The sequence below is a fragment of the Oncorhynchus mykiss genome, chromosome 28, assembly GCF_013265735.2.
Source record: "Oncorhynchus mykiss isolate Arlee chromosome 28, USDA_OmykA_1.1, whole genome shotgun sequence".
NCBI lineage: Eukaryota > Metazoa > Chordata > Actinopteri > Salmoniformes > Salmonidae > Oncorhynchus > Oncorhynchus mykiss.
The window spans coordinates 24,023,496-24,049,885 of record NC_048592.1 but is presented as its reverse complement, the minus strand read 5'-3'; the positions used below and the strand labels follow the sequence as shown (position 1 = coordinate 24,049,885).

At 41.5% G+C, this 26,390-nt stretch overlaps 1 protein-coding gene across 8 annotated transcripts in view; it reads left to right on the top strand.

The window, feature by feature from the left end:
* Positions 1 to 4,403: 4,403 nt before the first annotated feature.
* The window catches only part of LOC110508187 (disco-interacting protein 2 homolog C), a 257,629-nt gene continuing 235,642 nt past the window's right edge, over positions 4,404 to 26,390 (top strand). For 7 of the 8 annotated variants that reach the window (XM_036967148.1, XM_036967141.1, XM_036967142.1 and 4 more), the window contains exon 1: positions 4,404 to 4,812. In XM_036967148.1, the coding sequence (XP_036823043.1) occupies positions 4,734 to 4,812 (79 nt within the window). In that variant the 5' untranslated portion in view covers positions 4,404 to 4,733. The remainder of the gene's footprint in view (positions 4,813 to 26,390) is intronic. The other variant, XM_036967145.1, reaches the window with a different exon arrangement.

The window sequence follows — 26,390 nt, the reverse complement described above, 5'->3', positions numbered from 1 at the left end:
CCTCCCTGTAGGCTGTCTCATCATTGGTGATCAGGCCTACCACTGTTGTCAACTGCAAACTTAATTGATGGTGTTGGAGTCGTGCGCAGCCACACAGTTGTGGGTGAACAGGGAGTACAGGAGGGGACTAAGCACACACTCCTGATGTAATGCTCCCCAGGTTACACTTTGAGCTGGAGGTGAAATATTGTACATCAAAAAGAAAGGAGGACCAGGACACTCTTCATATAATTGATGAAAATGCCTTTATTAGTATGGCATGTTCAATAGAAACAAAGTTTTTAAAAACCGACGCGTTTCGGCTGCATGGCCTTCGTCAGGGAGGTGAAATATTGTACATCTCTGAAGCAGACATTTGTGCACCAGAGAACGTAAGAAGGCAGTGAGAAGACTGGGACCGTGACAGTCATACCCCACCCCGTTTCCCGCAACATTACTTGGCAATATTGCCTAAAAGAAATTGCCAGTGTACATTACATGTAGGCTTAACTAACTGCAATGCCATCGTGTGACTCGACTATTTTCATGTATGGTATTCATAAATGCATGAATAGGGTCATTTTACGAAAACGGTGGCTTTCCTGTCCCCCGCCTTAACCACCAGGAAAAATGTCAGAAAATGACAAAGTTTCTGTTGTAATCCTTAAATCTGTTGGTGCACCCATTCGTCAATCTAAGTAACATAAGAAAAGAATCCCCATCAAAATCCATTAGTTTAAGCTAGAGAGCTGTTTTTTGTGTGGGGGCTGCATCTCAATCCACTGCACCCGCCTATTTTGGCCTTCTGCGGTGGAAGGTGGTTGAGCTACAGCGGTGTTTTTCAGACCATGAGACATCTTTTCACAAAAACGTCTGTACCGTCCGAACGCTCTGAAGGTAACCCATACAAACAAATGGAGGTAGTTTTGTGGCCCAAGTTTTGTGGGGTTAAATGTGTGTGTAAACAAAATATTTACACTACCGTTCAAAAGTTTGGGGTCTCTTAGAAATGTCATTGTTTTTGAAAGAAACCCACTTTTTGTCCATTTTAAAATGGCATCAAATTGAATAGAAATGCAGTTTAGACTTTGCTAATGTTGTAAATGACTATTGTAGCTGGAAACAGCAGATTTTTTTAATGGAATATCTACGTAGGCATACAGAGGCCCATTATCAGCAACCATCACTCCTGTGTTCCAATGGCACGTTGTGTTTGCTAATCAAAGTGTATCATTTTTTAAAGACTAATTGATCATTAGAAAACCCTTTTGCAATTGTTAGCACAACTGAAAACTGTTCTGATTAAAGAAGCAATAAAACTGGCCGCCTTTAGACTAGTTGGAGCATCAGCATTTGTGGGTTCGATTACAGGCTTAAAATGGCCAGAAACAAAGAACTTTAGGACAGACACTATGGGCTATAGTAGTAAGAGTCAAATTCAATATTTTGTCATATTTTTTGGGGGATACCTAAAGGGGTCCAAAAATTCTAAATCTAATCGCTAAATGATATGACCATCTTAAAACAAATCCATATGTTAGCTTAGTACTAAAACATATAAAAGACAGTTATATTGCAAACATTTTCTATATTGAGATATATACAGTTGAAGTCAGAAGTTTACATACACTTAGGTTGGAGTCATTAAAACTCATTTTTCAACCACTCCACAAATTTGTTGTTAACAAACTATAGTTTTGTTAAGTCGGTCAGGACATCTACTTTGTGCATGACGCAAGTAATTTTTCCAACAATTGTTTACAGACAGATTATTTCACTTATAATTCACTGTATCACAATTGAGAAGGTTACGTACACTAAGTTGACTGTACCTTTTAAACAGCTTGGAAAATTCCAGAAAATGATGTCATGGCTTTAGAAGCTTCTGATAGGCTAATTGATGTAATTTGGGTCAATTGGAGGTGTACCTGTGGATGTATTTCAAGGCCTACCTTCAAACTCAGTGCCTCTTTGCTTGACATCATGGGAAAATCAGCCAAGACCTCAGAAAACAAATTGTAGACCTCCACAAGTCTGGTTCATCCTTGAGAGCAATTTCCAAACGCCTGAAAGTACCACGTTCATCTGTACAAACAATAGTACGCAAGTATTAACACCATGGGACCACGCAGCCGTCATACCGCTCAGGAAGGAGACACGTCTCCTAGAGATAAACATACTTTGGTGCGAAAGTGCAAATCAATCCCAGAACAGCAGCAAAGGACCTTGTGAAGATGCTGGAGGAAACGGGTACTAAATATCTAGATCCACAGTAAAACAGGTCGACACAACCTGAACGGCCACTCAGCAAGGAAGAAGCCACTACTCCAAAACCGCCATAAAAAAAGCCAGACTATGGTTTGCAACTGCACATGGGGACAAAGATTGTACTTTTTGGAGAAATGTCCTCTGGTCTGATGAAACAAAAATAGAACTGTTTGGCCATAATGACCATCGTTATGTTTGGAGGAAAAAGGGGGAGGCTTGCAAGCCGAAGAACACCATCCCAACCGTGAAGCAAGGGGGTGGCAGCATCATGTTGTGGGGGTGTTTTGCTGCAGGAGGGACTGGTGCACTTTACAAAATAGATGGCATCATGAGTGAGCAAAATTATGTGGATATATTGAATTAACATCTTAAGACATCAGTCAGGAAGTTAAAGCTTGGTTGCAAATGGGTCTTCCAAATGGACAATGACCCCAAGCATACTTACAAAGTTGTGGCAAAATGGCTTAAGGACAACACAGTCAAGGTATTGGAATGGACATCACAAAGCCCTGACCTCAATCCTATAGAACATTTGTGGGCAGAACTGAAAAACCGTGTGCGAGCAAGGAGGCCTACAAACCTGACTCAGTTACACCAGCTCTGTCAGGAGGAATGGGCCAAAATTCACCCAACTTATTGTGGAAGCTTGTGGAAGGCTACCCAAAACGTTTGACCAAAACTGAGCAATTTTAAAGGCAATGGTACCAAATACTAATTGAGTGTTTGTAACCTTCTGACCCACCGGGAATGTGATGAAAGAAGTAAAAGCTGAAATAAATGATTCTCTACTATTATTCTGACATTTCAAATTCTTAAAATAAAGTGGTGATCCTAACTGACCTAAGACAGGGAATTTTTACTAGGTTTAAATGTTAGGAATTGTGAAAAACTGAGTTTAAATCTATTTGGCTAAGGTGTATGTAAACTTCTGACTTCAAGTGTGTGTGTATATGTGTGTGTGTGTGTGTGTATATATATATATATATATATATATATATATAATCTCAAAGAACACGGTCAATACCATGAAAATCGTTGTCCCTCGGTTCATGAATCGTGGTTTTGTGACATTTTGAGTTAAAAAATATTTAAATGTCATAAAACAAAGTAAAGTATTATAGTTATTTAGTGGATTACGTAACAAAAAAATGAACTACATATTATAAATAATTTACAGGGAATTGCTGTCCCTCAATTTCATGTCACTGGTGTTACCCCATATATATATTTTAAAAAATTCAACGTCCTTGCCAACTTCCTCCTGGTTCAAAGGTTAATTGGAGGTGGAGCTGTTTTGAAAAACATATGGTGAGTCTGCACTCTCTCTTCATATGCTAGCAATTTGATGATTCATTTGGTAATTTCATGTGAAGCTTTAACAAAGTAACACAAGTGACAAAGTTTATAGTAAGGGAAAATGACATTTGATTGAAATAATTTATCAAATCACATGAGTAAGTCATTTATTTACAATTTAAGAAGTGCGGTTTGAGCTACTGTGGCCACCATCTTTGATATTCTATATTTTCTTCAGATTTGTCACTGGTGTTAATGTTCCTGCTGGTTTTAATAGAATAGTCTGACGGTTTGTCACTGGTGTTATAATTGAAAAATGTGTTTTGTTTAAAGTAAATTTATTACTAATAAAAACACAATGTAACATTATCATGAACCTTTTTCTGTCAGATTTATATCCTTAGTAAATAGTTTAATTATATTCTTGAAAGCCTGAATTGTCATTCAGCTATAGCTACAGATATAGATACAGGGAGAAGGCAACACACGCATTTTTATCTATTTAATGTAGTAAAAATACTTTAAGATGTAATTTGTATTGATTAACACTGCTAAGTAAAAATAAAACATGTATTTAAAAAAAAAAAAAGACTGGTCAAAAGGCCACCATTTTCGTAGAATGATAAAATCAATATATGCATATGAATGTGATATCTGAAAGGGCCCAGCCTTAACTCGAACCCCTTTCCAGACCAACCCGTAAACAACAGCTCAATTCAACCCCTGATTTTGCGCCATGAAGCCTCTGAAATATTTTATATTGGAACAGTTGGGGGGCAATGGGATGTTAAAACCAACATAACGTTCTTCTGGATGGAGAGAGGGGCTAAAATCTCGAACAGTTCTTGAAAGTGGGTATTTGGCGCCCTCCACAGGGCTCGAATGTGGTCTCGTGTGTGCCTCAATGTGTGGCAGCAACGTTTGTGTATCGCTCAGCAGCACTCAGAATTACAGTAGCAGTACATTTTCATACTACAGGGACAACCAACCATGGCTGGACTTGAATAAGAACGCGAGCAAAGCGATATTCGAATTCGCCCAAACGCTTTCCGCATTTCTATTTCTCACTCAACTCGCGACTCTTTTGCCTTATGCATCGGCGCTCTGCGGAGAAAGGACGGTCAGTGTTGAAAGACTTTACTGGACTCAGTGAGGAGAAGAAGAGAAGAGCAAGACAATTTTAAAGCAGAATGGCGGACCGTGATACTTTACCCCTTCCTTTGGAGGTGCGAGACAGACTTGCTGAGCTGGAACTGGAGTTATCAGAAGGTAAGCAATATTTTAATGTCCCCTTAATATAGTTATTATATTTAGCAGAAAAACGGACATTCTTTGCTGCAAAGAAAAGGGAAAGCTTTGTGGGAATTCATGGATGGATCTTGCGCGCAATGAGCAGAGAGTACTGCCGCAAATTCATGTTGAATCAAATCACAGTACATTGCGACATATCAGTTTCATTGTACTTTTATATCACACCACAGAGTGCAATGTGTTCTCGTCAGATTTTGGCTATTAGAAATAGAAAGATTGTGACCTTGAAACAAATCATTACGCCAATTTAACATTGATATTGTCAAATGTATCAACTGATGGCATTTTTAGATTGATTCAAGGTATTATTGGGAACTCCTTTTTCGGTTACAAAGTAGCCTAGTCCACTCTTTAGTGTTGCCTAGACGTCACGTTTATCATGTGAAAGGTTCATTTCTAAGTGGCTGTTGAAGACCGAAGAACACATTATTTTGCTGTCAAGTTGACGATGGACAAAACTATAGCCATAGTCTTGAATTTGACATGTTCTTCCAAATTTGTTAGGGTAGGCCTACAAATATAACCGACACTATTTGTAAACTTCACTTTGTGTCATGTTTCCGGTGCAAGAGCCGTTACCAATGTTTTTCTAGTTTCAAATGGCAGTCGTGAGCATAAGCAATTGTCATTTTTATTTGCAGAGCTCAGCCATTTATTCTGAATAATTTTTTAACACAAAATGCACATACATTCTCTCGTATGTGTCCATTAAATGTTCAAAAGCAATGGGAAGGCTATACACTTATTTAATTTTATATATGGGCATGTTGATATTGCCTTCTATTTAAAAAAAAAAAAAAGAGTTCCATTGTTCAGTGTATTCATATATATGGTGTTAGTCTAATTAAGTCTATAACTGTGAGGACAACTTTGGGGGATGAGATGCACAGACAACCAATCACTTTGAGTTTTTGAGCAATGGAAGTTACATTTAATTTAATTCACACCATGCTTGTGTGGTGTGAATGGTGGAATAGTTCTCATAACTAGATTTACTCACTAGACTGTTTTGGAAAACCATGAGTCTAGGTAATTATGAGAGTTATTAAGCATCAAATGTAAACAGCTTCTGGAAATGGGTGCCTTACTGCATTATTTATTTGAATAGTTGACTGTCCTTATCCAGCACATCATGAAATGCATAGTTATTCACCTCTCAGACTTTGACCTATATTCACAGCTCAACCTCTTTGACTGGGGCTCCTGAGATCAAACGCCTTGGGTAGATAGTGATAGGCTACAACAGATCATAACTCAGTGCTGGAGTGCTGATTTAGGAGGGGGGCACTTGACATATATACAACCTAGGTGTGCATGGAATAGGGTCCAATTTGAGACTATATTTTAGGAAATAAGAAATGTGATAGTATTCTGGTCAAAACCGGTACATGCCCCGGCCTTGAGTCCTCCTGCTGTGAACCATGGAGATTTGTGATGTTCTTATGCGGATAGAGAGTATTATCGGAGGTCAATCAGCAAGGCCCGGCACGCCAACAGGTGTCCGGACCGACCTAATCTGATTGTCAGGTGAATGTTAACATCAAACCAGTCCACCAGCTGTCCTCTCAGTGCCCCTTGACTTACACTTCATCACCAAAAGTATATGGACACCTGCTCGTCAAACATCTCATCCCAAAATCATGGGCATTAATATGGAGTTGGTCCCCTCCTTTCTGCTATAACAGCCTCCACTCATCTGGGAAGGCTTTGCACAAGATGTTGGAACATTGCTGCAGGGACTTGCTTCCATTCAGCCACGAGCGTTTAGTGAGGTCGTGCACGGATGTTGGGCGATTAGGCCTGGCTCACAGTTGGCATTCCAATTTATCCCAAAGCTGTTCAATAAGGTTGAGGTCAGGGCTCTGTGCATGCCAGTCAAGTTCTTCCACACCGATCTCGACAAACCATTTCTGTATGGACCTCGCTTTGTGCATGGGGGCATTGTCATGCTGGAACAGGAAAGGGCCTTCCCCAAACTGTTGCATCAAGATAAGATTTCGCTTCACTGGAACTAAGGAGCCAAACCATGTAAAACAGCCCCAGGCCATTATTCCTCCTCAAACAAACTTTACATTTGGCACTATGCTTTGGGGCAGGTAGCGTTCTCCTGGCATCCGCCAAACCCAGATTCATCCGTCAGGACTGCCAAATAGTGAAGCTCCAGGGAGCACGTTTCCAGACTCCAATGGTGGCGAGCTGTACTCCACATCAGTCGACACTTTGCATTGCGCATGGTGATCTTAGGCTTTTTCCATGGCTGCTCTGCCATGGAAACCCATTTCATTAAGCTCCTGATGAACAGTTCTTGTGCAGATGTTGCTTCCAGAGGCAGTTTGGAACTCGGTAGTGAGTGTTGCACCTGAGGACAGATTTTTATCCGCTACACGCTTCAGCACTCAGTGGTCCTGTTCTGTGAGCTTGTGTGGCCTACCACTTCTCGCCCTATCACCTGGGTAGCTCGAGCAGGGCAGAAATTTGACCAAATGACTTGTTGGAATGGTGGCATCCTATGACTGTGCTCAGTTGAAAGTCACTGAACCCTTCAGTAAGGATATTCTACTGCCAATGTTTGTCTATGGAGATTGCATGACGGTGTGCTAGTTGGCTAAAATTGTGGAAATAACTCATTTGAAAGGGTGTCCACATACTTTTGTGTATATATAATACAGTCAAAAGTTTGGACACACCTACTCATTCAAGGGTTTTTCTTTATTTGTACTATTTTTTACATTGTAGAATAATAGTGAAGACATCAACTATGAAATAACACATGGAATCATGTAGTAATCAAACAAGTGTTAAACAAATGAAAATATATTTTATGTTTGAGATTCTTCAAAGTAGGCACCTTTTGCCTTGCTGACAGTTTTTCACACTCATGGCATTCTCTCAACCAACTTCACCTGGAATACTTTTCTAACATTCTTAAAGGAGTTCCCATATATGCTGAACACATGTTGGCTGGTTTTTCTTCACTCTGCACTCCAACTCATCCCTAACCATCTCAATTGGGTTGAGGTAGGGTGATTGTAGAGACCAGGTCATCTGATGCAGCACTCTATCACTATCCTTCTTGGTCAAATAACCTTTACACAGCCTGGAGGTGTATTGGGTCATTGTCCTGTTGAAATACAAATTATAGTCCCACTAAGCGCAAACCAGATGGGATGGTGTATCACTGCAGAATGCTGTGTTAGCCATGCTGGTTAAGTGTGCCTTGAATTCTAAATTAATCAGACCTTGTCACCAGCAAAGCACCATCACACCACCACCACCTCCATGCGTTACAGTGGGAACCACATATGCGGAGATCCTCCGTTCACCTACTCTGCGTCTCAGACACGGCAGTTGGAACCAAAAATCTCAAATTTAGACTGATCAGACCAAAGGACAGATTTCCACTGGTCTAATGTCCATTGCTCGTGTTTCTTGGCCCAAGCAAGTCTTCTTATTGGTGTTCTTTAGTAGTGGTTTCTTTGCATCAATTAGACTATAAATGCCTGATTCACGCAGTCTCCTCTGAACAGTTGATGCTTAGATGTGTCTGTTACTTGAACTCTGTGAAGCATTTATTTGGGCTGCAATTTCTGAGGCTGGTAACTCTAATGAACAGCAGAGGTAACTCTGGGTCTTCTTTTCCTGTGGCGGTCCTCATGAGACGCAGTTTCATCATAGCGCTTGATGGTTTTTGCGACTGCACTTGAAGAAACTTTCAAAGTTCTTGACATTTTCCAGATTGACTGACCTTAATGTGTTAAAGTAATGATAGACTGTCATTTCTCCTTGCTTATTGTATCTGTTCCTGCCATAATATGTACTTGGTCTTTTACCAAATAGGGCTATCTTCTGTATACCACCCCTACCTTGTCACAACACAACTGATTGGCTCCAACGCATTAAGAATGAAATTCCACAAATCCACTTTTTACAAGGCACACCTGTTAATTGAAATACACCTGATAATTGAAGCTTTTGACTGGTACTGTGTGTATCTTAGCCAGGGTGTATTAATTATCTGGATGCATTCCCTGTGGGCCCTGGTCCAAAGTAATGCACTATAATAAAGGGAATGGTGTGGTATTTGGGACACAGCTTCTGACTGTCACACCACTGATTTACACGCTAAGGGCTTATACTGTTTTCTAGTTTTACTGAAACTGAAGGCATGTAGAACTTGCCTAGACTGTATACATACATAGTGTCATCACTAGTCAAATGTGCTATATCCGAAGCAATCAGATCGGTGAAGAAATCATGGTCATGCAATATCTTCTCCTGATAAGTGAAACGATTGACAGAGGCTGCTGAATGGCATATTATGTTAGAGGCAGTAGGCATGTTGGGCTATAAATACATGGTTTGGTTAATCACTAGTCAAATGTCTGAAGCAATCAGATTGGCAAAAACATTATTTAGTGCAACATGTACTTCCGTTATGTTTGGCTAGCATACCGCTTGACACATGTAGTGCACCCTTTTTATGCAAAAAACAAATCACTGAGCTTGATTATCACTATTGCCCAATAGTGTCATGACCTCTGCCTCAGAGATCAATGTTATGCGGTGTCCTGTCCTAAACGTTGTTTCATTAATTCATTGCTCTTCACACAGCTGTACCCTATTGACATAGTTCAACATTTATGCCATAGCTGTCAATAGACTCAATTGATTAACTTAACTCACTTGGTTCCATCAAATGGAAGTTGTTCAACACCCGGGCCTAACACATACATAAATATGATACATCATAATTCAAATGTAGGATCTTTCATTTGATCCCTCTGTTGTATGTGCAGACAGTGATGTTACATTTCCTCGACTAGCCGATTCTTCAATAAAAGGAAGAGATGTAGAAACCATTTTGACTCAAGGATAAGTTTCTCCTGTTGCTTACTCACCTTTGGGAGTTTCATACTTCAGCCTCTCCTTGGTCACGCCTGGGTCTGATATGATGCCTGTTTCTGTCAGACATTTGTAGTTTTAAAGCCATACAGCTCAAAGAATTCTCTCCCTCAATAAATACTTATCCTCACTGTACTAGCTAGCTACTGTTAATAACAATTCTGTCTGCTCTGTTTTGAAGCTATAGGCCTACAATTAAAATATCATATAATGTGGCCTGACCTTGATTGTTTGTATGCAAGACATGCAGCAGACTACAATATGTCTAATGCACTTTATTTGGAATGCATGAATTCAGAGAAAATTACCCTGAATAATAAATTATACAGTAGCCAAGGAAAATATGGTAGGTGTGGTTATACAGTGCACTGCTACTTTTCGTTCAAATCAGACACTCTTTGTCTAAGTGAAGTGCATTGACACTTATTTTTTTATGCAGACAACTCAGGATTCTTTGTCTTCTGAAAGCAGAATAATATTGTGGCGTGTGGGGGGGATTTTGTACATTGATAAAACAACCTTGTTTTATTCTGGCAGCCGACCTAATGAGTCGTACAGCCTAGCTCTGACTAAGCCTGTGGCTCTCCCCCTCTGTTTGAATGTTTAATGAATTCTATCCTTGGCATTTCACAGAATATGTCACTGTTGCGAGTCAAAGTGCCATAATCACCCAACGCCAGACCGGTGGTGGTGAGTTATAATGACGCTCTGCGCTCTCCACTGTTTTCAGTTGGGATCAAAACGAGGTGTAGTCGCCGACCTTTGGATTGAGATTATGACAGGTGTCTTGCCGCCCTTCCTTTTGTGACATAAGGATTTTGAAACATGCCAATAATGACTTAAGTGCTCACTTCTCTTCTGCCCTACCAAGCAAAAAGGCAGTAACCGCTCATTTGGTCAAATTAGTTAATGTAATTTTTGCTACATTAAATACATACTTAATCATGTGGACAACTATCCTTCCTCTTGTGTTTTGGAGAAAATGGAGGTAATGTTAGCAAGTAAATGCATAAGGTTACTGTGAAACCAAGGTAAATAAAAGCTGTTTTTCTCAGTTCGACGCAATGAGCATTTACTGCCTTTTTGCTTGGTAGGGCAGAATTGCTTTGCCCTTATGATAAGGACACACACATCAGCGTACCTAGCAGCATTCCCTGAGACCGTCACAGGTATGTCATTCAGATACAAAGAGAGTCAGTGTTTACTGTTTATCATGGAGAATTAATTGACAGGCCACGGTCAAGGCTCACAGAAAATGTCAATGGAGACAGGCAGGTAGAGGTGTACACAAGAAACCTGATGTCTTCACTACTTTTTCTAGTAGCCAGTCTGTATTTGCCTTGCTATATTTGTTTGCATCCTCCCAAATTCCTCTGTCTTGGCTTTCACTGCCTGCGTCCCAAATGGCATCCTGTTCCCTGTGTAGTGCACTACTTTTGACCAGGGCTCATAGTGCTCTGGTCAAAAGTAGTGTACTACTGTATATAGGGATTAGGGTGTTATTTGCGAAAGTGTCTGATTCAGCCAGCCCATCCAAGTGCCTGGTGCTCTTACCTTTGGAGTGGCAGTTGCCATAGAGATGTCTTTCTCCTCCTCCCTCCTTGGCGGTGAGTTGTGATGAGAGTGATGATGACACTGTTGGTTCCAAGATGTCATGACTATCTCTATGCTGAGGACACTAAGGTCCCAGGTCGATAATATGTAGTCTTGAGTTGACGCTTGCTTGTGAAAATGACATGAGATGCCAGGGTCTCGGAGGCTGCTTTGCCTGAGAATATTCTCCGGTCTGTATACGTTTTTAGAGGCTTTAGTTATTCATTTTGAGGCTTGAGTTTTACTGTCCTTGCCTCACCAATGAATGAACAGGATATTCAGCAGCTTCAGAGAATTGTAATTATTGATTCACATTCGCAGTCGTGGTTACATAATACAGCCATTGTAAGTCAGATCAGATGGGTGTAGGTAAGGACTTTCTCTTAGTCCTCCTTATATGTTTTTCAGCCAGTATTTAATCATCATTGATTCTGAAGACTTGTCAGTGATTTAAAACTTCAGACATGGTACTGTTAGTATTCACTCATTCGCTGTTCCGCTGGCAGCACCTCATTGACCGTAACATTTTTTTCCTTCACCTAATCACTACATTCTTCACTGTGAGATGTTGAATAAGCCAGCCTGAGCAATGTATTACTGTTCTTGAACCAGACTGCAGGAATTGGACAAAATTTAATTTAGACCCTAAGAAAGTCCAGTATTTTTAGACCTGTATGATCTGTCTTGACAACCACAAACTAAACATACCAAACCGTTACGGGAGCCCATCACCACCACTATACCTTTTCTGCCTTTCTGATTTCTCTCGGTCTGCGTCCCAAATGACTCCCTATTCCTTTTATATTGCACTACTTTTGACCAAGAACCGATATGGCACTAGTCAAATGTAGTGCACTATGTAGGGAATAGGGAACCATTTGGGATGTACCCCTTAGGTATTAGAGGATGTCAACCTGTCCTCTATGTCCAGAAATCTGCCAAAGCCAAACAAATGCCTATTGTTCATCGTCTGACATTTCAGTGAGCCCTCAGGTTTGTGTTCTCCCCATGACAGAGGGGAAATGAATATTTACACCGTTGCCTCCAAAGACTACCTTCAAGCTTTTGAATTATGACAGTATGACATGTACTGTAGACTAGCTAGACTGTCTCTGTGCTGTGGCTCTGTGGATATACAGCTAGCTAAATGCCGTCTTTAACAGTCAGTGTACCATCCTACATGCTTCATCCAAAATGTCACCCTATTCCCTACATAGTGCATTATGGGCCCTGGTCAAAAGAATTGGCCTATACAGGGATTATGTTGCCATTTTGGATGTAGCCAGGGCCTTTGAGCCTCATCTCATTCCCTCCCAACTTCCAAATCGAAATGGTGTTCTTCCGTGCGTGAAGATTCTGTATTTGGAAGGGTCCGTGTTGGGATGCAGTGGTTTATGTCCATCCCATCTGCTAGTGAGCGTTTGTAGATCCAATCAACAGGGCTGTAATGGTGTGAATGGTTGGATACCCAGCATAACGGAAAATTGGCTGAAACTAGCAGGAACAACTATAAATATTGCATTCTTGACTCCACTATTAATTGGCTGAATTTACGAGTTATATCCCAAATGACACCCTTTTTCCTATGTAGTGCACTACATTTAACCAGGGCTCATATGGACCTGGTCAAAAGTAGTGCACTGTGTGGTGAATAGGGTGTCATTTTAAAATGCATTCATGATTCCTCTCTCGTCGTAGTTGTGTCTGATTTTGTTATCGCCTAGTCTATAGGGAACCTGGCGTTTGTTGGCAGGCAGTTTGACTGTTTTGCTTTTAAGGTAGTGTCATATTTCAATGCAGACATTTCCCATGCCACCCTGATAACATGCGGGAATGGAGTTTTGAAATAATAGGAAAAGGTAGGGTTGTTCAAAGTATTGTTTATTAAGATTTCCATGTTTTTCCATGAGGCAATTCTGAGTTGACAGTGACACACAAACCGCATAATTCTGAGATGAACTTAATGTCCCCTCCTGTACTCCCTGTTCACTCATGATTGCATGGCCAGGCATGACACCAACACCATCATCAAGTTTGCCCATGACACTACAGTGATCACCAACAACGATGAGACAGCCTATAGGGAGGAGGTCAGAGACCTGTCCGTGTGGTGCCAGGACAACAACCTCTCCCTCAACGTGATCAAGACAAAGGAGGCTACAGGGAAAGGACTGAGCAGGCCCCCATTCTCATCAACGGGGCTGCAGTGGAGCAGGTTGAGAGCTTCAAGTTGCTTGGTGTCCACATCACCAACAAACTATCATGGTCCAAACACACTAAGACAGTCATGAAGAGGGCACGACAAAACCTATTCCCCCTCAGGAGACTGAAAACATTTGTCATGGGTCCTCTGATCCTCAAAAAGTTCTACAGCTGCACAATCGAGAGCATTCTGACTGGTTGCATCACTGACTGATATGGCAACTGCTTGCCCTCTGTCCGGCAAGCGGTACCGGCGCGCCAAGTCTAGGTCCAAGAGGCTTCTCAACAGCTTCTACCCCCAAGTCATAAGACGCCTGAACAGCTAATCAAATGGCTACCCAGACGCCTCTTTTACACTGCTGCTACTCTCTGTTAATGTCTATGCATAGTCACTAACTCTACCTTCATGTACATATTACCTCAATTACCTCGACTAACCGGCACATTGTACCGGTACCCCTTGTATGTAGCCTCGCTATTGTTATTTTACTGCTGCTGTTGAATTATTTCTTACTTTCAATTTCTATTTTTTACTTTACACTTATTTTTCTTAACTGCTTTGTTGGTTAAGGGTTTGTAAAGTAAGCATTTCACTGTATTCGGCGCATGTGACATAACATTTGATTTGATGTGACTATTTTGGATAGTCAGGTTAATATAATAGTCCATTTAAAATGTTTACATGCTTTGCAAAATCCTGTTTACATGGACACAAAATCCGGCTACTGATGGATATTTTGATCGGCAATCAAAATGAACGTTCTACCAGAGTGAACATGTTTTTTTGGTGAATACTTTTTAATGTAAAAACTATTTCTAAGATGCACACTAAGTTTTTCTTTACTCACTTCACTCGCACATAAGAGGGAGGCTTCCGCTACCCGGTGCTGGCACATGCACAGTTCAAATCCACTGCTGGAATGTAGATTTAAGCTGTTTACATGTCCTAATAATTTGAAAGATTGCTCAGAAAACCAGGTTTTAATCGGTTTAATATTGAATTATTAGTGTGCATGTAAACATACTCAATGACATGATTTCTCAAGTTCATAACCTCACATGGTTCAACTTGTAATGAAGAACACTGTTTTCTGTGTACTGGAAATCTTTCTCTCCAGTGGAACTAAGCCCATAATAACTCCCTCATCCTGTTTTGACCCCCCGCTCCATCCCCTCAAAATAAAAAAATGTAACACCTTTTGTTTTGCTTGGTAGGAAACCAACATCCAGCTCATGTTAAAACAGTGTGGAGGCCATGTAGGGAGAATCCCATTCCTTTCGTAGGGGAACCTTCACTGTCACCAGTAAAGCCATGGTTTGTGTTCCAAATGACACCCTATCCCCTATGGTGCACTACTTTCGACCAGGGCCCATAGAACTCTGATCAAAAGTAGTGCACATTATACGGAATAGGGTGCCACTTGGGAGACACACATGAAATTTGGATTTCTCGGGAGGGCAGCTTGTGAATGTAACTGCTGCCACAGCTTCAGATGGGTGGGTGATGTCATTCTTGGACTGGTCAAAAAGGGGCCGTATGTCTGTGGCAGAAAGTTGTTACTTGAGGATTGCGTCAGTACCCCGCTGCTCACAGGCAGTTTTTAGTAAAAAAGTGTATCTTTGTGCCCATCCTTTGATTCTTTCTCAGCTTGCTTTGAAGCCAGCATGTTGGAGGGCTCGTCATTTAAAGTCTGGGGTGAGAAAGAATCCAGTACTCCCCTGCTGTGAAAATAAATTAAACCGATATGGAGATGCAACCATGGCCTTATTCCCACTTTCAAAACATGGAGACGACAAATATTTGCTACAGATGCTGCGTTTCCCTTTTGAGGTCCCATCCCGTTGTATTTGTTATTGCTGCTAAAGGTGAGGTTAGTTTACAGTTCCAGTGATGACCCTGCCTCCCCACCCTCCCCTCTAACCCCACTGGGCCTGGCTATGATGAATATTTTCCTTTCCTTGTTAATCTCCACAGACCTCTCACTGCTCAACAAAAACTCAGTTTATAATGACATTTTAGCTAACTGTTGTCTGGGACCCTAGAGAACAATATATACTGGTAATAGTGAAGTGTGACACAATCCCAACATGGGGGAGCGATCACAGAGCTCAGTGCAGATGAGCCCAAACCTTTGTCCATCCAGACAGCGGCAGGCTGTTTTGCAAAATAAGGTACTTAATAAGTTTAAATAGATCAGGTTTATTAGATTCAGACCAGATGAACAACACACTGGCCTTTCAGTGATGCATGATGAATGTATCCCAAATGGCACCCTATTCTCAAAATAGTGCTTTGGCCCTGATCAAAAGTAGTGCACTATATAGGGAATAGGGTGCCATTTCGGACACAGTTAGACTCCACAGAGCATTTCGACTGCATTTTTTTTACCCTTCTGAAGATATCCAACCTAACTCTTCTGATGACATCACAATGTCAATAGAGTCTCTGTGTGAAACATTCTTTTCCTGCCTGGTTGTTGAACACATTCTAGTCTTCTACTGAACAGTGGATCTTTGTTACCTCAGACAGAGGACTGGGATGAACTCCCTTTATTGTGCTGCTCTATCGCTTCTTCCCCTCAATTCTGTTCTCTTATGTTGTGTGAACTGAACTCCGGTAACAGTGTTGATTGGGTGTTGAAGAGCATTGAAAATATAAGAAACAACCAGTCATTTTCACCCATATCGGATATCCTCACTCAACCAACCAATCTATGCATCAGGCATGTTGTCATTGTATCATTGTATGCTTAGTGTATTGCCTACTTTTCCTATACTATTAGAAACCGATTAGGTAATATCACAAAGTCAGACCCATTCTAGGAGCCACGCAGCCCACATCAAATTTTATTAGTCACAAGCGCCGAATACATCACCTTACAATGCAGTTAAAAAAAATACTGATAAGAAATAAAAGGAACAAGTAATTTAAGAGCAGCAGTAAAATAACCGTAGCGAGACTGTACCGGTACCCCCATGTATATAGTCAATGTGCGGGGGCACTGGTTAGTTGACGTAATATGTACATGTAGGTAGAGTTAAGGTGACTATGCATAGATGGTAACTACAGAGAGTAGCAGTGGTGTAAAAGAGTGGTGGCAATGCAGGTAGTCTTGGGATTCCAATTGATTAGATGTTCAGGAGTCTTATGGCTTGGAAGCTGTTTTAGAAGCCTCTTGGACCTAGATTTGGCACTCCCATACCGCTTGCAAGTGTGGTAGCAGAGAGAACAGTCTATGACTAGGGTGGCTTGAGTCTTTGACAATTTTTAGGGCCTTCCTCTGACACTGCCTGGTATAGAGTTCCTGGATTGCAGGAAGCTTGGCCGCAGTGATGAACTGGGCCATTCGCACAACACTCTGTAGCGCCTTACGGTCAGAGGATGAGCAGTTGCCATACCAGTCAGGGATCCAACTAATCAGGATCCTCTCGATTGTGCAGCTGTAGAACTTTGAGGATTTGAGGACCAATGCCAAATCTTTTCAGTCTCCTGATGGGGAATAGGTTTTGTGCCCTCTTCATGTCTGTCTTGGTGTGCTTAGACCATGTTAGTTTGTTGATGTGGACGTCAAGGAACTTGAAGTTCTCAACCTGCTCCACTACATCCTTGTCGATGAGAATGGGGGCGTGCTCGGTCCTCTTTTTCCTGTAGTCCACAATCATCTCCTTTGTCTTGATCACGTTGAGGGAGAGGTTGTTGTGCTGTTACCACACGGACAGGTCTCTAGGCTATCTCGTCATTGTCAGTGATCAGACTGTTGTCATCGGCAAACTTGATGGTGTTGGAGTCGTGCCTGGCCGTGCAGTCATGAGTTAACAGGGAGTACAGGAGGGGACTGAGCACGCACCCCTGAGGGGTCCCCGTGTTGAGGATCATCGTGGTGGATGTGTTGTTACCTACCTTTACCACCTGGGGTCGGACCGTCGGGAAGTCCAGGAGTCAGTTGCAGAGGGAGGTGTTTAGTCCCAGGGTCCTTAGCTTATTGATGAGCGTTGTGGGCACCATGGTGTTGAACGCTGAGCTGTAGTCAATGAATAGCATTCTCACGTAGGTGTTCCTTTTGTCCAGGTGGGAAAGGGCAGTGTGGAGTGCAATAGAGATCGCATCATCTGTGGATCTGTTGGGGTGGTATACAAATTGGAGTGGGTTTAGGGTTTCTGGGATAATGGAGTTGTGAGTAGAGGTCGACCGATTAATCGGAATGGCCGATTTAAGTAGGGACAATTTCAAGTTTTTATAACAATTGGAATTCGACAGATTTTTACTTTGTCACTTCAGGGATTCAATCTTGCAACCTTACGGTTAACTAGTCCACCGCTCTATCCACCTGCCTCACGAGTAGCCCGCTTGTTACGCGAATGCAGTAAGAAGCCAAGGAAAGTTGTTAGCTAGCATTAAACTTAATCAATCATAATCACTAGTTATAACTACACATGGTTGATATTACTAGTTTATCTAGCGTGTCCTGCGTTGCATATAATAGATGCAGTGCGCATTTGCGAAAAAGGACTCGTTGCTCCAACGTGTACCTAACCATAAACACCAATGCCTTTCTTAAAATCAATACACAGAAGTGTTTATTTTTAAACCTGCATATTTATCTAAAAGAAATCCAGGTTAGCAGGCAATATTAAGCAGGTGAAATTGTGTCACTTCTCTTGCGTTCATTGCACGCAGAGTCAGGGTATATGCAACAGTTTGGGCCGCCTGGCTCATTGCGAACTAATTTGCCAGAATTTTACGTAATTATGACATAACATTGAAGGTTGTGCAATGTAACATGAATATTTAGACTGATGGATGCCACCCATTAGATAAAATACTGAACGGTTCCGTATTTCACTGAAAGAATAAACGTCTTGTTTTCGAGATGATAGTTTCCGGATTTGACCATATTAATGACCTAAGGCTCGTATTTCTGTGTTATTGCTGCTCAAAAAAATAAAGGGAACACTTAAACAACACAATGTAACTCCAGGTCAATCACACTTCTGTGAAATCAAACTGTCCACTTGGGAAGCAACACTGATTGACATTAAATTTCACATGCTGTTATGCAAATGGGATCGACAACAGGTGGAAATTATAGGCAATTAGCAAGACACCCCCAATAAAGGAGTGGTTCTGTAGGTGGGGACAGCAGACCACTTCTCAGTTCCTATGCTTCCTGGCTGATGTTTTGGTCACTTTTGAATGCTGCCGGTGCTTTCACTCTAGCGGTAGCATGAGACGGAGTCTACAACCCACACAAGTGGCTCAGGTAGTGCAGCTCATCCAGGATGGAACATCAATGCGAGTTCTGGCAAGAAGGTTTGCTGTGTCTGTCAGCGTAGTGTCCAGAGCATGGAGGCGCTACCAGGAGACAAGCCAATACATCAGGAGACGTGGAGGGCAACAACCCAGCAGCAGAACCGCTACCTCCGCCTTTGTGCAAGGAGGAGCACTGCCAGAGCCCTGCAAAATGACCTCCAGCAGGCCACAAATGTGCAGGTGTCTGCTCAAACAGTCAGAAACAGACTCCATGAGGGTGGTATGAGGGCCCGACGTCCACAGGTGGGGGTTGTGCTTACAGCCCAACACCGTGCAGGACGTTTGGCATTTGCCAGAGAACATCAAGATTGGCAAATTCACCACTGGCGCCCTGTGCTCTTCACAGATGAAAGCAGGTTCACACTGAGCACATATGACAGTCTGGAGACGCTGTGGAGAACGTTCTGCTGCCTGCAACATCCTCCAGCATGACCGGTTTGGCAGTGGGTCAGTCATGGTGTGGGGTGGCATTTCTTTGGGGGGCCGCACAGCCCTCCATGTGCTCGCCAGAGGTAGCCTGACTGCCATTAGGTACCGAGATGAGATCCTCAGACCCCTTGTGAGACCATATGCTGGTGCGGTTCCTCCTAATGCAAGACAATGCTAGACCTCATGTGGCTGGAGTGTGTCAGCAGTTCCTGCAAGAGGAAGGCATTGATGCTATGGACTGGCCCGCCCGTTCCCCAGACCTGAATCCAATTGAGCACATCTGGGACATCATGTCTCGCTCCATCCACCAACGCCACGTTGCACCACAGACTGTCCAGGAGTTGGCGGATGCTTTAGTCCAGGTCTGGGAGGAGATCCCTCAGGAAACCATCCGCCACCTCATCAGGAGCATGCCCAGGCGTTGTAGGGAGGTCATACAGGCACGTGGAGGCCACACACACTACTGAGCCTCATTTTGACTTGTTTTAACCTTTCTGATCTCCCCATCCCGGATCCGGGTTCGTGAATACAGACTCAAGCTCATTACCATAACGCAACGTTAACTATTCATGAAAATCGCAAATGAAATGAAATAAATATGCTAGCTCTCAAGCTTAGCCTTTTGTTAACAACACTGTCATCTCAGATTTTCAAAATATGCTTCTCAACCATTGCAAAACAAGCATTTGTGTAACAGTATTGATGGCTAACGTAGCATTTAGCATTAGCATTCAGCTGGCAACATTTACACAAAAAAACAGAAAAGCATTCAAAAAAATCATTTACCTTTGAAGAACTTCAGATGTTTTCAATGAGGAGACTCTCAGATAGCAAATGTTCAGTTTTTCCTGAAAGATTATTTGTTTAGGACAAATCGCTCCGTTTTCTGCGTCACGTTTAGCTATGAAAAAACCCCTGTATCCAGGATTGTGTAAATCTATCAGCAAGCTCATTAGCATAACACAACGTTAACTATTTATGAAAATCGCAAATGAAATGAAATAAATATGCCATCTCTCAAGCTTAGCCTTTTGTAAACAACACTGTCATCTCAGATTTTCAAAATATGCTTCTCAACCATAGGAAAACAATAATTTGTGTAAAAGTAGCTAGCTAGAGTTAGCATTTCGCGTTAGCATTTAGCGTTAGCATTAGCGTTAGCATCCAGCACGCAACATTAACAAAAACATAAAAGCCAAATAAAATCATTTACCTTTGAAGAACTTCTGATGTTTTCAATGAGGATACTCTCAGTTAGATAGCAGATGCTCAGTTTTTCCAAAAAGATTCCTTGTGTATTAGAAATAGCTCCGTTTTATACATCACATTTGGCTACCAAAAAAAATCCATAAATTCAGTCCTCAAAACGCAAACTTTTTTCCAAATTAACTCCATAATATCGACTGAAAACATGGCAAACGTTGTTTAGAATCAATCATCAAGGTGTTTTTCACATATCTCTTCATTGATACATCGTTCTTGGACACATGCTTTGTCCCCTGAATCAAATGGTAAAGTAGAAGCAGCTGGCAATTGCGCACCGAATTCGACGCAGGACACCAGGCGGACACTTGGAAAATGTAGTCTCTTATGGTCAATCTTCCAATGATATGCCTACAAATACGTCACAATGCTGCTAAGACCTTGGGCGAACGACAGAAAGTGTAGGCTCATTCGTTGCGCAATCACAGCCATATAAGGAGAGAATGGAAAACAGAGCTTCAGAAATTCTGCTAATTCCTGGGTGATGCATCATCTTGGTTTCGCCTGTAGAATGAGTTCTGGGGCACTTACAGACAAAATCTTTGCAGATTCTGAAACTTCAGAGTGTTTTCTTTCCAAAACTGAATAGAATATGCATAGTCGAGCATCTTTTCGTGACAAAATATCGCGCTTAAAACGGGAACGTTTTTTATCCAAAAATGAAATAGCGCCCCTAGAGCTCTAACAGGTTAAGGACATTACATCAAAGTTGGATCAGCCTGTAGTGTGGTTTTCCACTTTAATTTGGAGTGTGACTCCAAATCCAGACCTCCAAGGGTTGATCAATTTGATTTCCATTGATCATTTTTGTGTGATTTTGTTGTCAGCACATTCAACTATGTAAAGAATAAAGTATTTAATAAGAATATTTAATTAATTCAGATCTAGGATGTGTTATTTTAGTGTTCCGTTTATTTTTTTGAGCAGTGTATTATAATTAAGTCTATGATTTGATAGAGCAGTCTGACTGAGCGATGGTATGCACCAGCAGGCTCATAAGCATTCATTCAAACAGCACTTTCGTGTGTTTTGCCAGCAGCTCTGCTGTTTATGACTTCAATCCTATCAACTTCCGAGATTAGGCTGGTGTAACGACGTGATGTGAAATGGCTAGCTAGTTAGCGGGGTGCTCGCTAATAGCCATTCAAACGTCACTCGCTCTGAGACTTGGAGTAGTTGTTCCCCTTGCTCTGCATGGTTAACGCTGCTTCGAGGGTGGCTGTTGTCGTTGTGTTCCTGGTTCGAGCCCAGGTAGGAGAGGTGCGGAGGCTATACTGTTACACTGGCAATGCTAAAGTGCCTATAAGAACATCCAATAGTCAAAGGTATTTGAAAGACAAAAGGTATAGTGAGAAATAGTCCTATAATTCCTATAATAACTACAACCTAAAACGTCTTACCTGGGAATATTGAAGACTCGTGTTAAAAGGAACCACCAGCTTTCATATATTCTCATGTTCTGAGCAAGGAACTTAAACATTAGCTTTCTTACATGGCACATATTGCACTTTTACTTTCTTCTCCAACACTTTGTTTTTGCATTATTTAAACCAAATTGAACATGTTTCATTATTTATTTGAGGCTAAATTGATTTTTATTTATGTATTATATAGAGTTAAAATAAGTGTTCATTCAGTATTGTTGTAATTGTCATTATTACAAATACATTTTAAAAATTGTCCGATTTTAATCGGTATCGGCTTTTTTTTGTCCTTCAATTATCGGTATCAACGTTGAAACCTCTAGTTGTGAGCCATAACCAGCCTTTCAAAGCACTTCATGGCTACGGACGTCAGTGCTATGGGCCGTAGGTTACCTTAGTGTTCTTTGGCACAGGCACTAGGGTGGTCTGCTTAAAACATGTTGGTATTACAGACTCGGAGTGGTTGAAAATGTCAGTGAAGACACTTGCCAGTGGGTCAGCGCATGCTCGCAGTAGTCCTTCTGGCCTTGTGAATGTTAACCTGTTTTAAAGGTCTTACATCGGCTGCGGAGAGCTTGATCACACAGTCTTCTGGAACAGCTGGTACTCTCATGCATGTTTCAGTGTTATTTACCTTCAAGCGAGCATAGAAGTAATGTAGCTCGTCTGGTATGCTCGTGTCACTTGGCAGGGCTTGGCTGTGCTTCCCTTTGTAGTCTAATGTTTTGCAAGCCCTGCCACATCGTGAAGATCGTCAGAGCTGGTGTATTTTGATTCGATCTTAGTCCTGTATTGATGCTTTACCTGTTTGATGGTTAGTCGGAGGGCATAGCGGGATTTCTTATAAGCTTCTGGGTAAGAGTTCCGCTCCTTGAAAGCGGCAGTTTTAGCTCAGTGAGGATGTTGCCTGTAATCCATGGCTTCTGGTTGGTGTGTGTGTGTGTGTGTGTGTACTTATTGATGAAGGGTGGCAGGTAGCCTAGTGGTTAGAGAGTTTGGCCAGTAACGAAAAGTTGCTGGATCAAATCCCGGAGCCGACAAGGTAAAAATCTGTCGTTCTGTCTCTGAACAAGGCAGTTAACCCATTGTTCCCCGGTACACTGTCATTGTAAATATGCATTTGTACGTAACTGATTTGTCTAATTAAAATAAAATGTGGTGTACTCCTCAATGCCATCGGCGTTGTTCCGGAACATATTCCAGTCTGTGCTAGCAAAACAGTCCTGTAGCTTAGCAGCTGCTTCATCTGACCACTTTTTTATTGATCTTGTCACTGGTGCTTCCTGCTTTAATTTTTGCTTGTAAGCAGGAATCAGGAGGATAGATTTGCGAAATAAACATTTAACATGCTGATAGACATTTGGTAAAACGGATGCAAGTTTCCCTGCATTAAAGTCCCCGGCTACTAGGAGTCTGTAGCCTCAGTCTGTGGTGGTATGTAAACAGCTACGAGCAATACAGATGAACGCTCTCTAGGTAGATAGTGTGGTCTACAGCTCATGAGCTACTCTTCCTCAGGCGAGCTTTCTTAGATATCAAGCACCAGCTGTTATTTACAAATATAATAGTCCGCCGCCCCTTGTCTTACCACGCGCCGCTGTTCTATCCTTCCAGTACAGTGTATAACCAGCCAGCTGTATGTTAATATTATCGTCATTCAGCCACTACTATTCGTTTTAAATGCGATGTTGATACATTAATCTTTTGCATTGTTCACCTATTTTATTCTCCAAAGATTGCACGTTTGCTAGCAGAATGGAAGGAAGTGGAGGTTTATTCGATCACCTAGAGGCAGCCCACCCTCTTGACACTTTTTCCTCCGCCGCCTCTTCACTGGGATCTGGGCCTGTTCCCGAGAAAGCAGTATATAATTAGTGTCGGGCTCATCAGACTCGTTAAAAGAAAAAAATAATTCTGCAAGTCCGTGGTGAGTAATTACAGTCCTGATGTCCAGAAGGTATTTTCGGTCATAAGAGACGGTAGCTGCAACCTTATGTTCAAAGTAAAAACAAAGCAAATAAACAAACAAAAAAACAATCAGTTGGGAACATGTAAAACATCAGTCTTCTTTTCTGGCACTATTGTTACATCACATTAAGATAAAGATAATAGCAAATCTCATGTCTTGAAAGGAAAGTTAGCCCTGTGGTTTACAGTAGAATGATCATGCTTCTTTAGAACAACACAAGGCAATATGTAAGAGTTCAAGTGAAATTATAAGTTCTATCTGTCCCTCTACAGAATAAAGCCCCTCACTTTGCCTTATCCTTAGAATCTCTCTAAAACTGCTTTCTTCCTTGAAGAAATTTTATGAACCAGTCTAAACAACTTTTTAGATTAGGCTTGAAGAGAGAAAAAGAGTGGATAACTGTGGTATTGTGCACTAAACATAAATGGTTCTGTATCTCACTGCTTGGAACTAACTTAGGGCTGGGTGGTTTAGAAGTTGGGCCTCTTGTTGTTTGCTTCACAGTGCATTGGGTAATAAATGTTGTGTAGAGTCGATGGAAACGTCTGCCAGGAAAGCTCCCTGATAAATTAGCTGCAGTATAGAGGCTACATGCTGCTAAATGTTTTCCATTAGAGAGACCACACTCAGAGAGTGGGAAGGAAAGACACTGTCTGACTGTCATCCTTCCTGGAATGCAAATTTGTACATTATTGATTATGCTTTCACATTTAGAGCCTACTCGATAAACTTAAGTAACAAAGCATGAAATCACAGCATCAAATGCGGTGGCTGAATAACGGTGGTGTTTGGGAGAAATCAGCAACAGCATCCCTAATGTTATGTTAAAACTCAATGGGAAGCTATCAAACACTTTTTTGAAAAGCTTTCCTAATGCTAGCGGCTAACATCTGCCCCAAAAAGTCCAGGCGTGTGAGCTGCATGGTCTCCAAATTGTCTTGGAACTGTTGAATCAGCTTGCTCTGGGAGAGGTTTGATAGCACTGATTGGGTCAAGGAAAATAAATGGAGGAAAGCTGCCTTTTCCGAAAGTCAAACCTCTGCTTCACTCTTTGTTTGACTTTGAACCTTGTTGCTTTTCAAAATATGTTACACAATCTTACCTGACTATTGGTAGTTTGGAGATGCGCCAAGCCGCCTCGCCGGCCGTTGGAGGATAACTCCAGATGGCATCTTTTGTATTTGTAAATGAAACGGTCTCCTGTAGGAAAATAAAAAGCCCTCTTAGATGTAGGGACGACTTCCTCTGAACCTGTGTTGATATTGTAAGGTGGTTTGGAATGTGTGCTTTTCCTCTCCTCTGCAGTTTTCATCTGAGTAATCTAACTGCACAATCAGCACACAGTGAAGTGAAACACTGCTGCTGCCATTTACTCTTGATGTTTTGCATTACTGAATGAGGCTTATTTGCATATTCCTGTCATTGCTTCGGCTCCCTAACCAGAAGGCACATTTCCCCTAAAAGTAATCAATTCCAACATGAAACAAAATGTGTAAATGGTTATAGAGCTATGAAAATGACTGCACATTGAGAAGCTACTTTCTCATCTGACAGTGGCAACATGTTCAGGAAATGTGTTTTAATCTGCTGCTCAAATCATATCCCTTATCTTCAGTGATAATAAATGCACAATTTAAATGTTTTGCATTTTTTTTTAAACTTGATATCTTTGACCAAGTCTTGTGCAACAGACTGGGAAACTTGAGGAACTCCCTTGCGATAGTGTTGTTGCATGTCAGACCCCATTGAGTCATTGATTAACACTTGAATCGTATCCTCCCTTTGAACCATGTTTCTACTCCGCTCCTTCGTCTAAAGTGTCTCAAAACAAGTTCCAAATGCATCAGGAGTTTTTCTCTTGTTATGTCAATCACTGAATATCACTCAATTAGCCCATGTCAGCTAAACTGTTTTTTTTTTATTGTAAATTAGTCTTGCCAGATTACTACTAATTGTAGTAATCATGGTTGAATTACTGGCTGGGGGGCAAATTGATTTTGTTAGTCACTCTCACTCAGATATCATATTAAAAATGGCAAAATTTCTCTCCACCCTATGGCAAAATGGGTAGAATAACAGAGGTGCATAAATATGGCGGCCCCATGCACTTACCACAAATGCCTTGTTTGCTAAGTTCGCTGGATTGCACATTGCTCTTCTTCACTCTTTTTTTTCTGTCGTCATTGGCACAGCATACATGGCCCTAATTCTAGCTCCAAGACGCAGGCAATTTGAAAAACCCCAAAGTAGATTGTTGATTTATTGGCACTTTGAAACATGTCCCGTGGCGTAGTTAAAAAACTCAGTCCGTAGTGCTAAAACAATGACTCCATAATCAAATTCCGACATCTTTATGCATCTTTGCCATTGCAGGAAATTAGCTGTAAACTGCACGTTTCTCACTGCCCCATGGCAGTGAGTAGAATTGCAGGAAATTAACTCT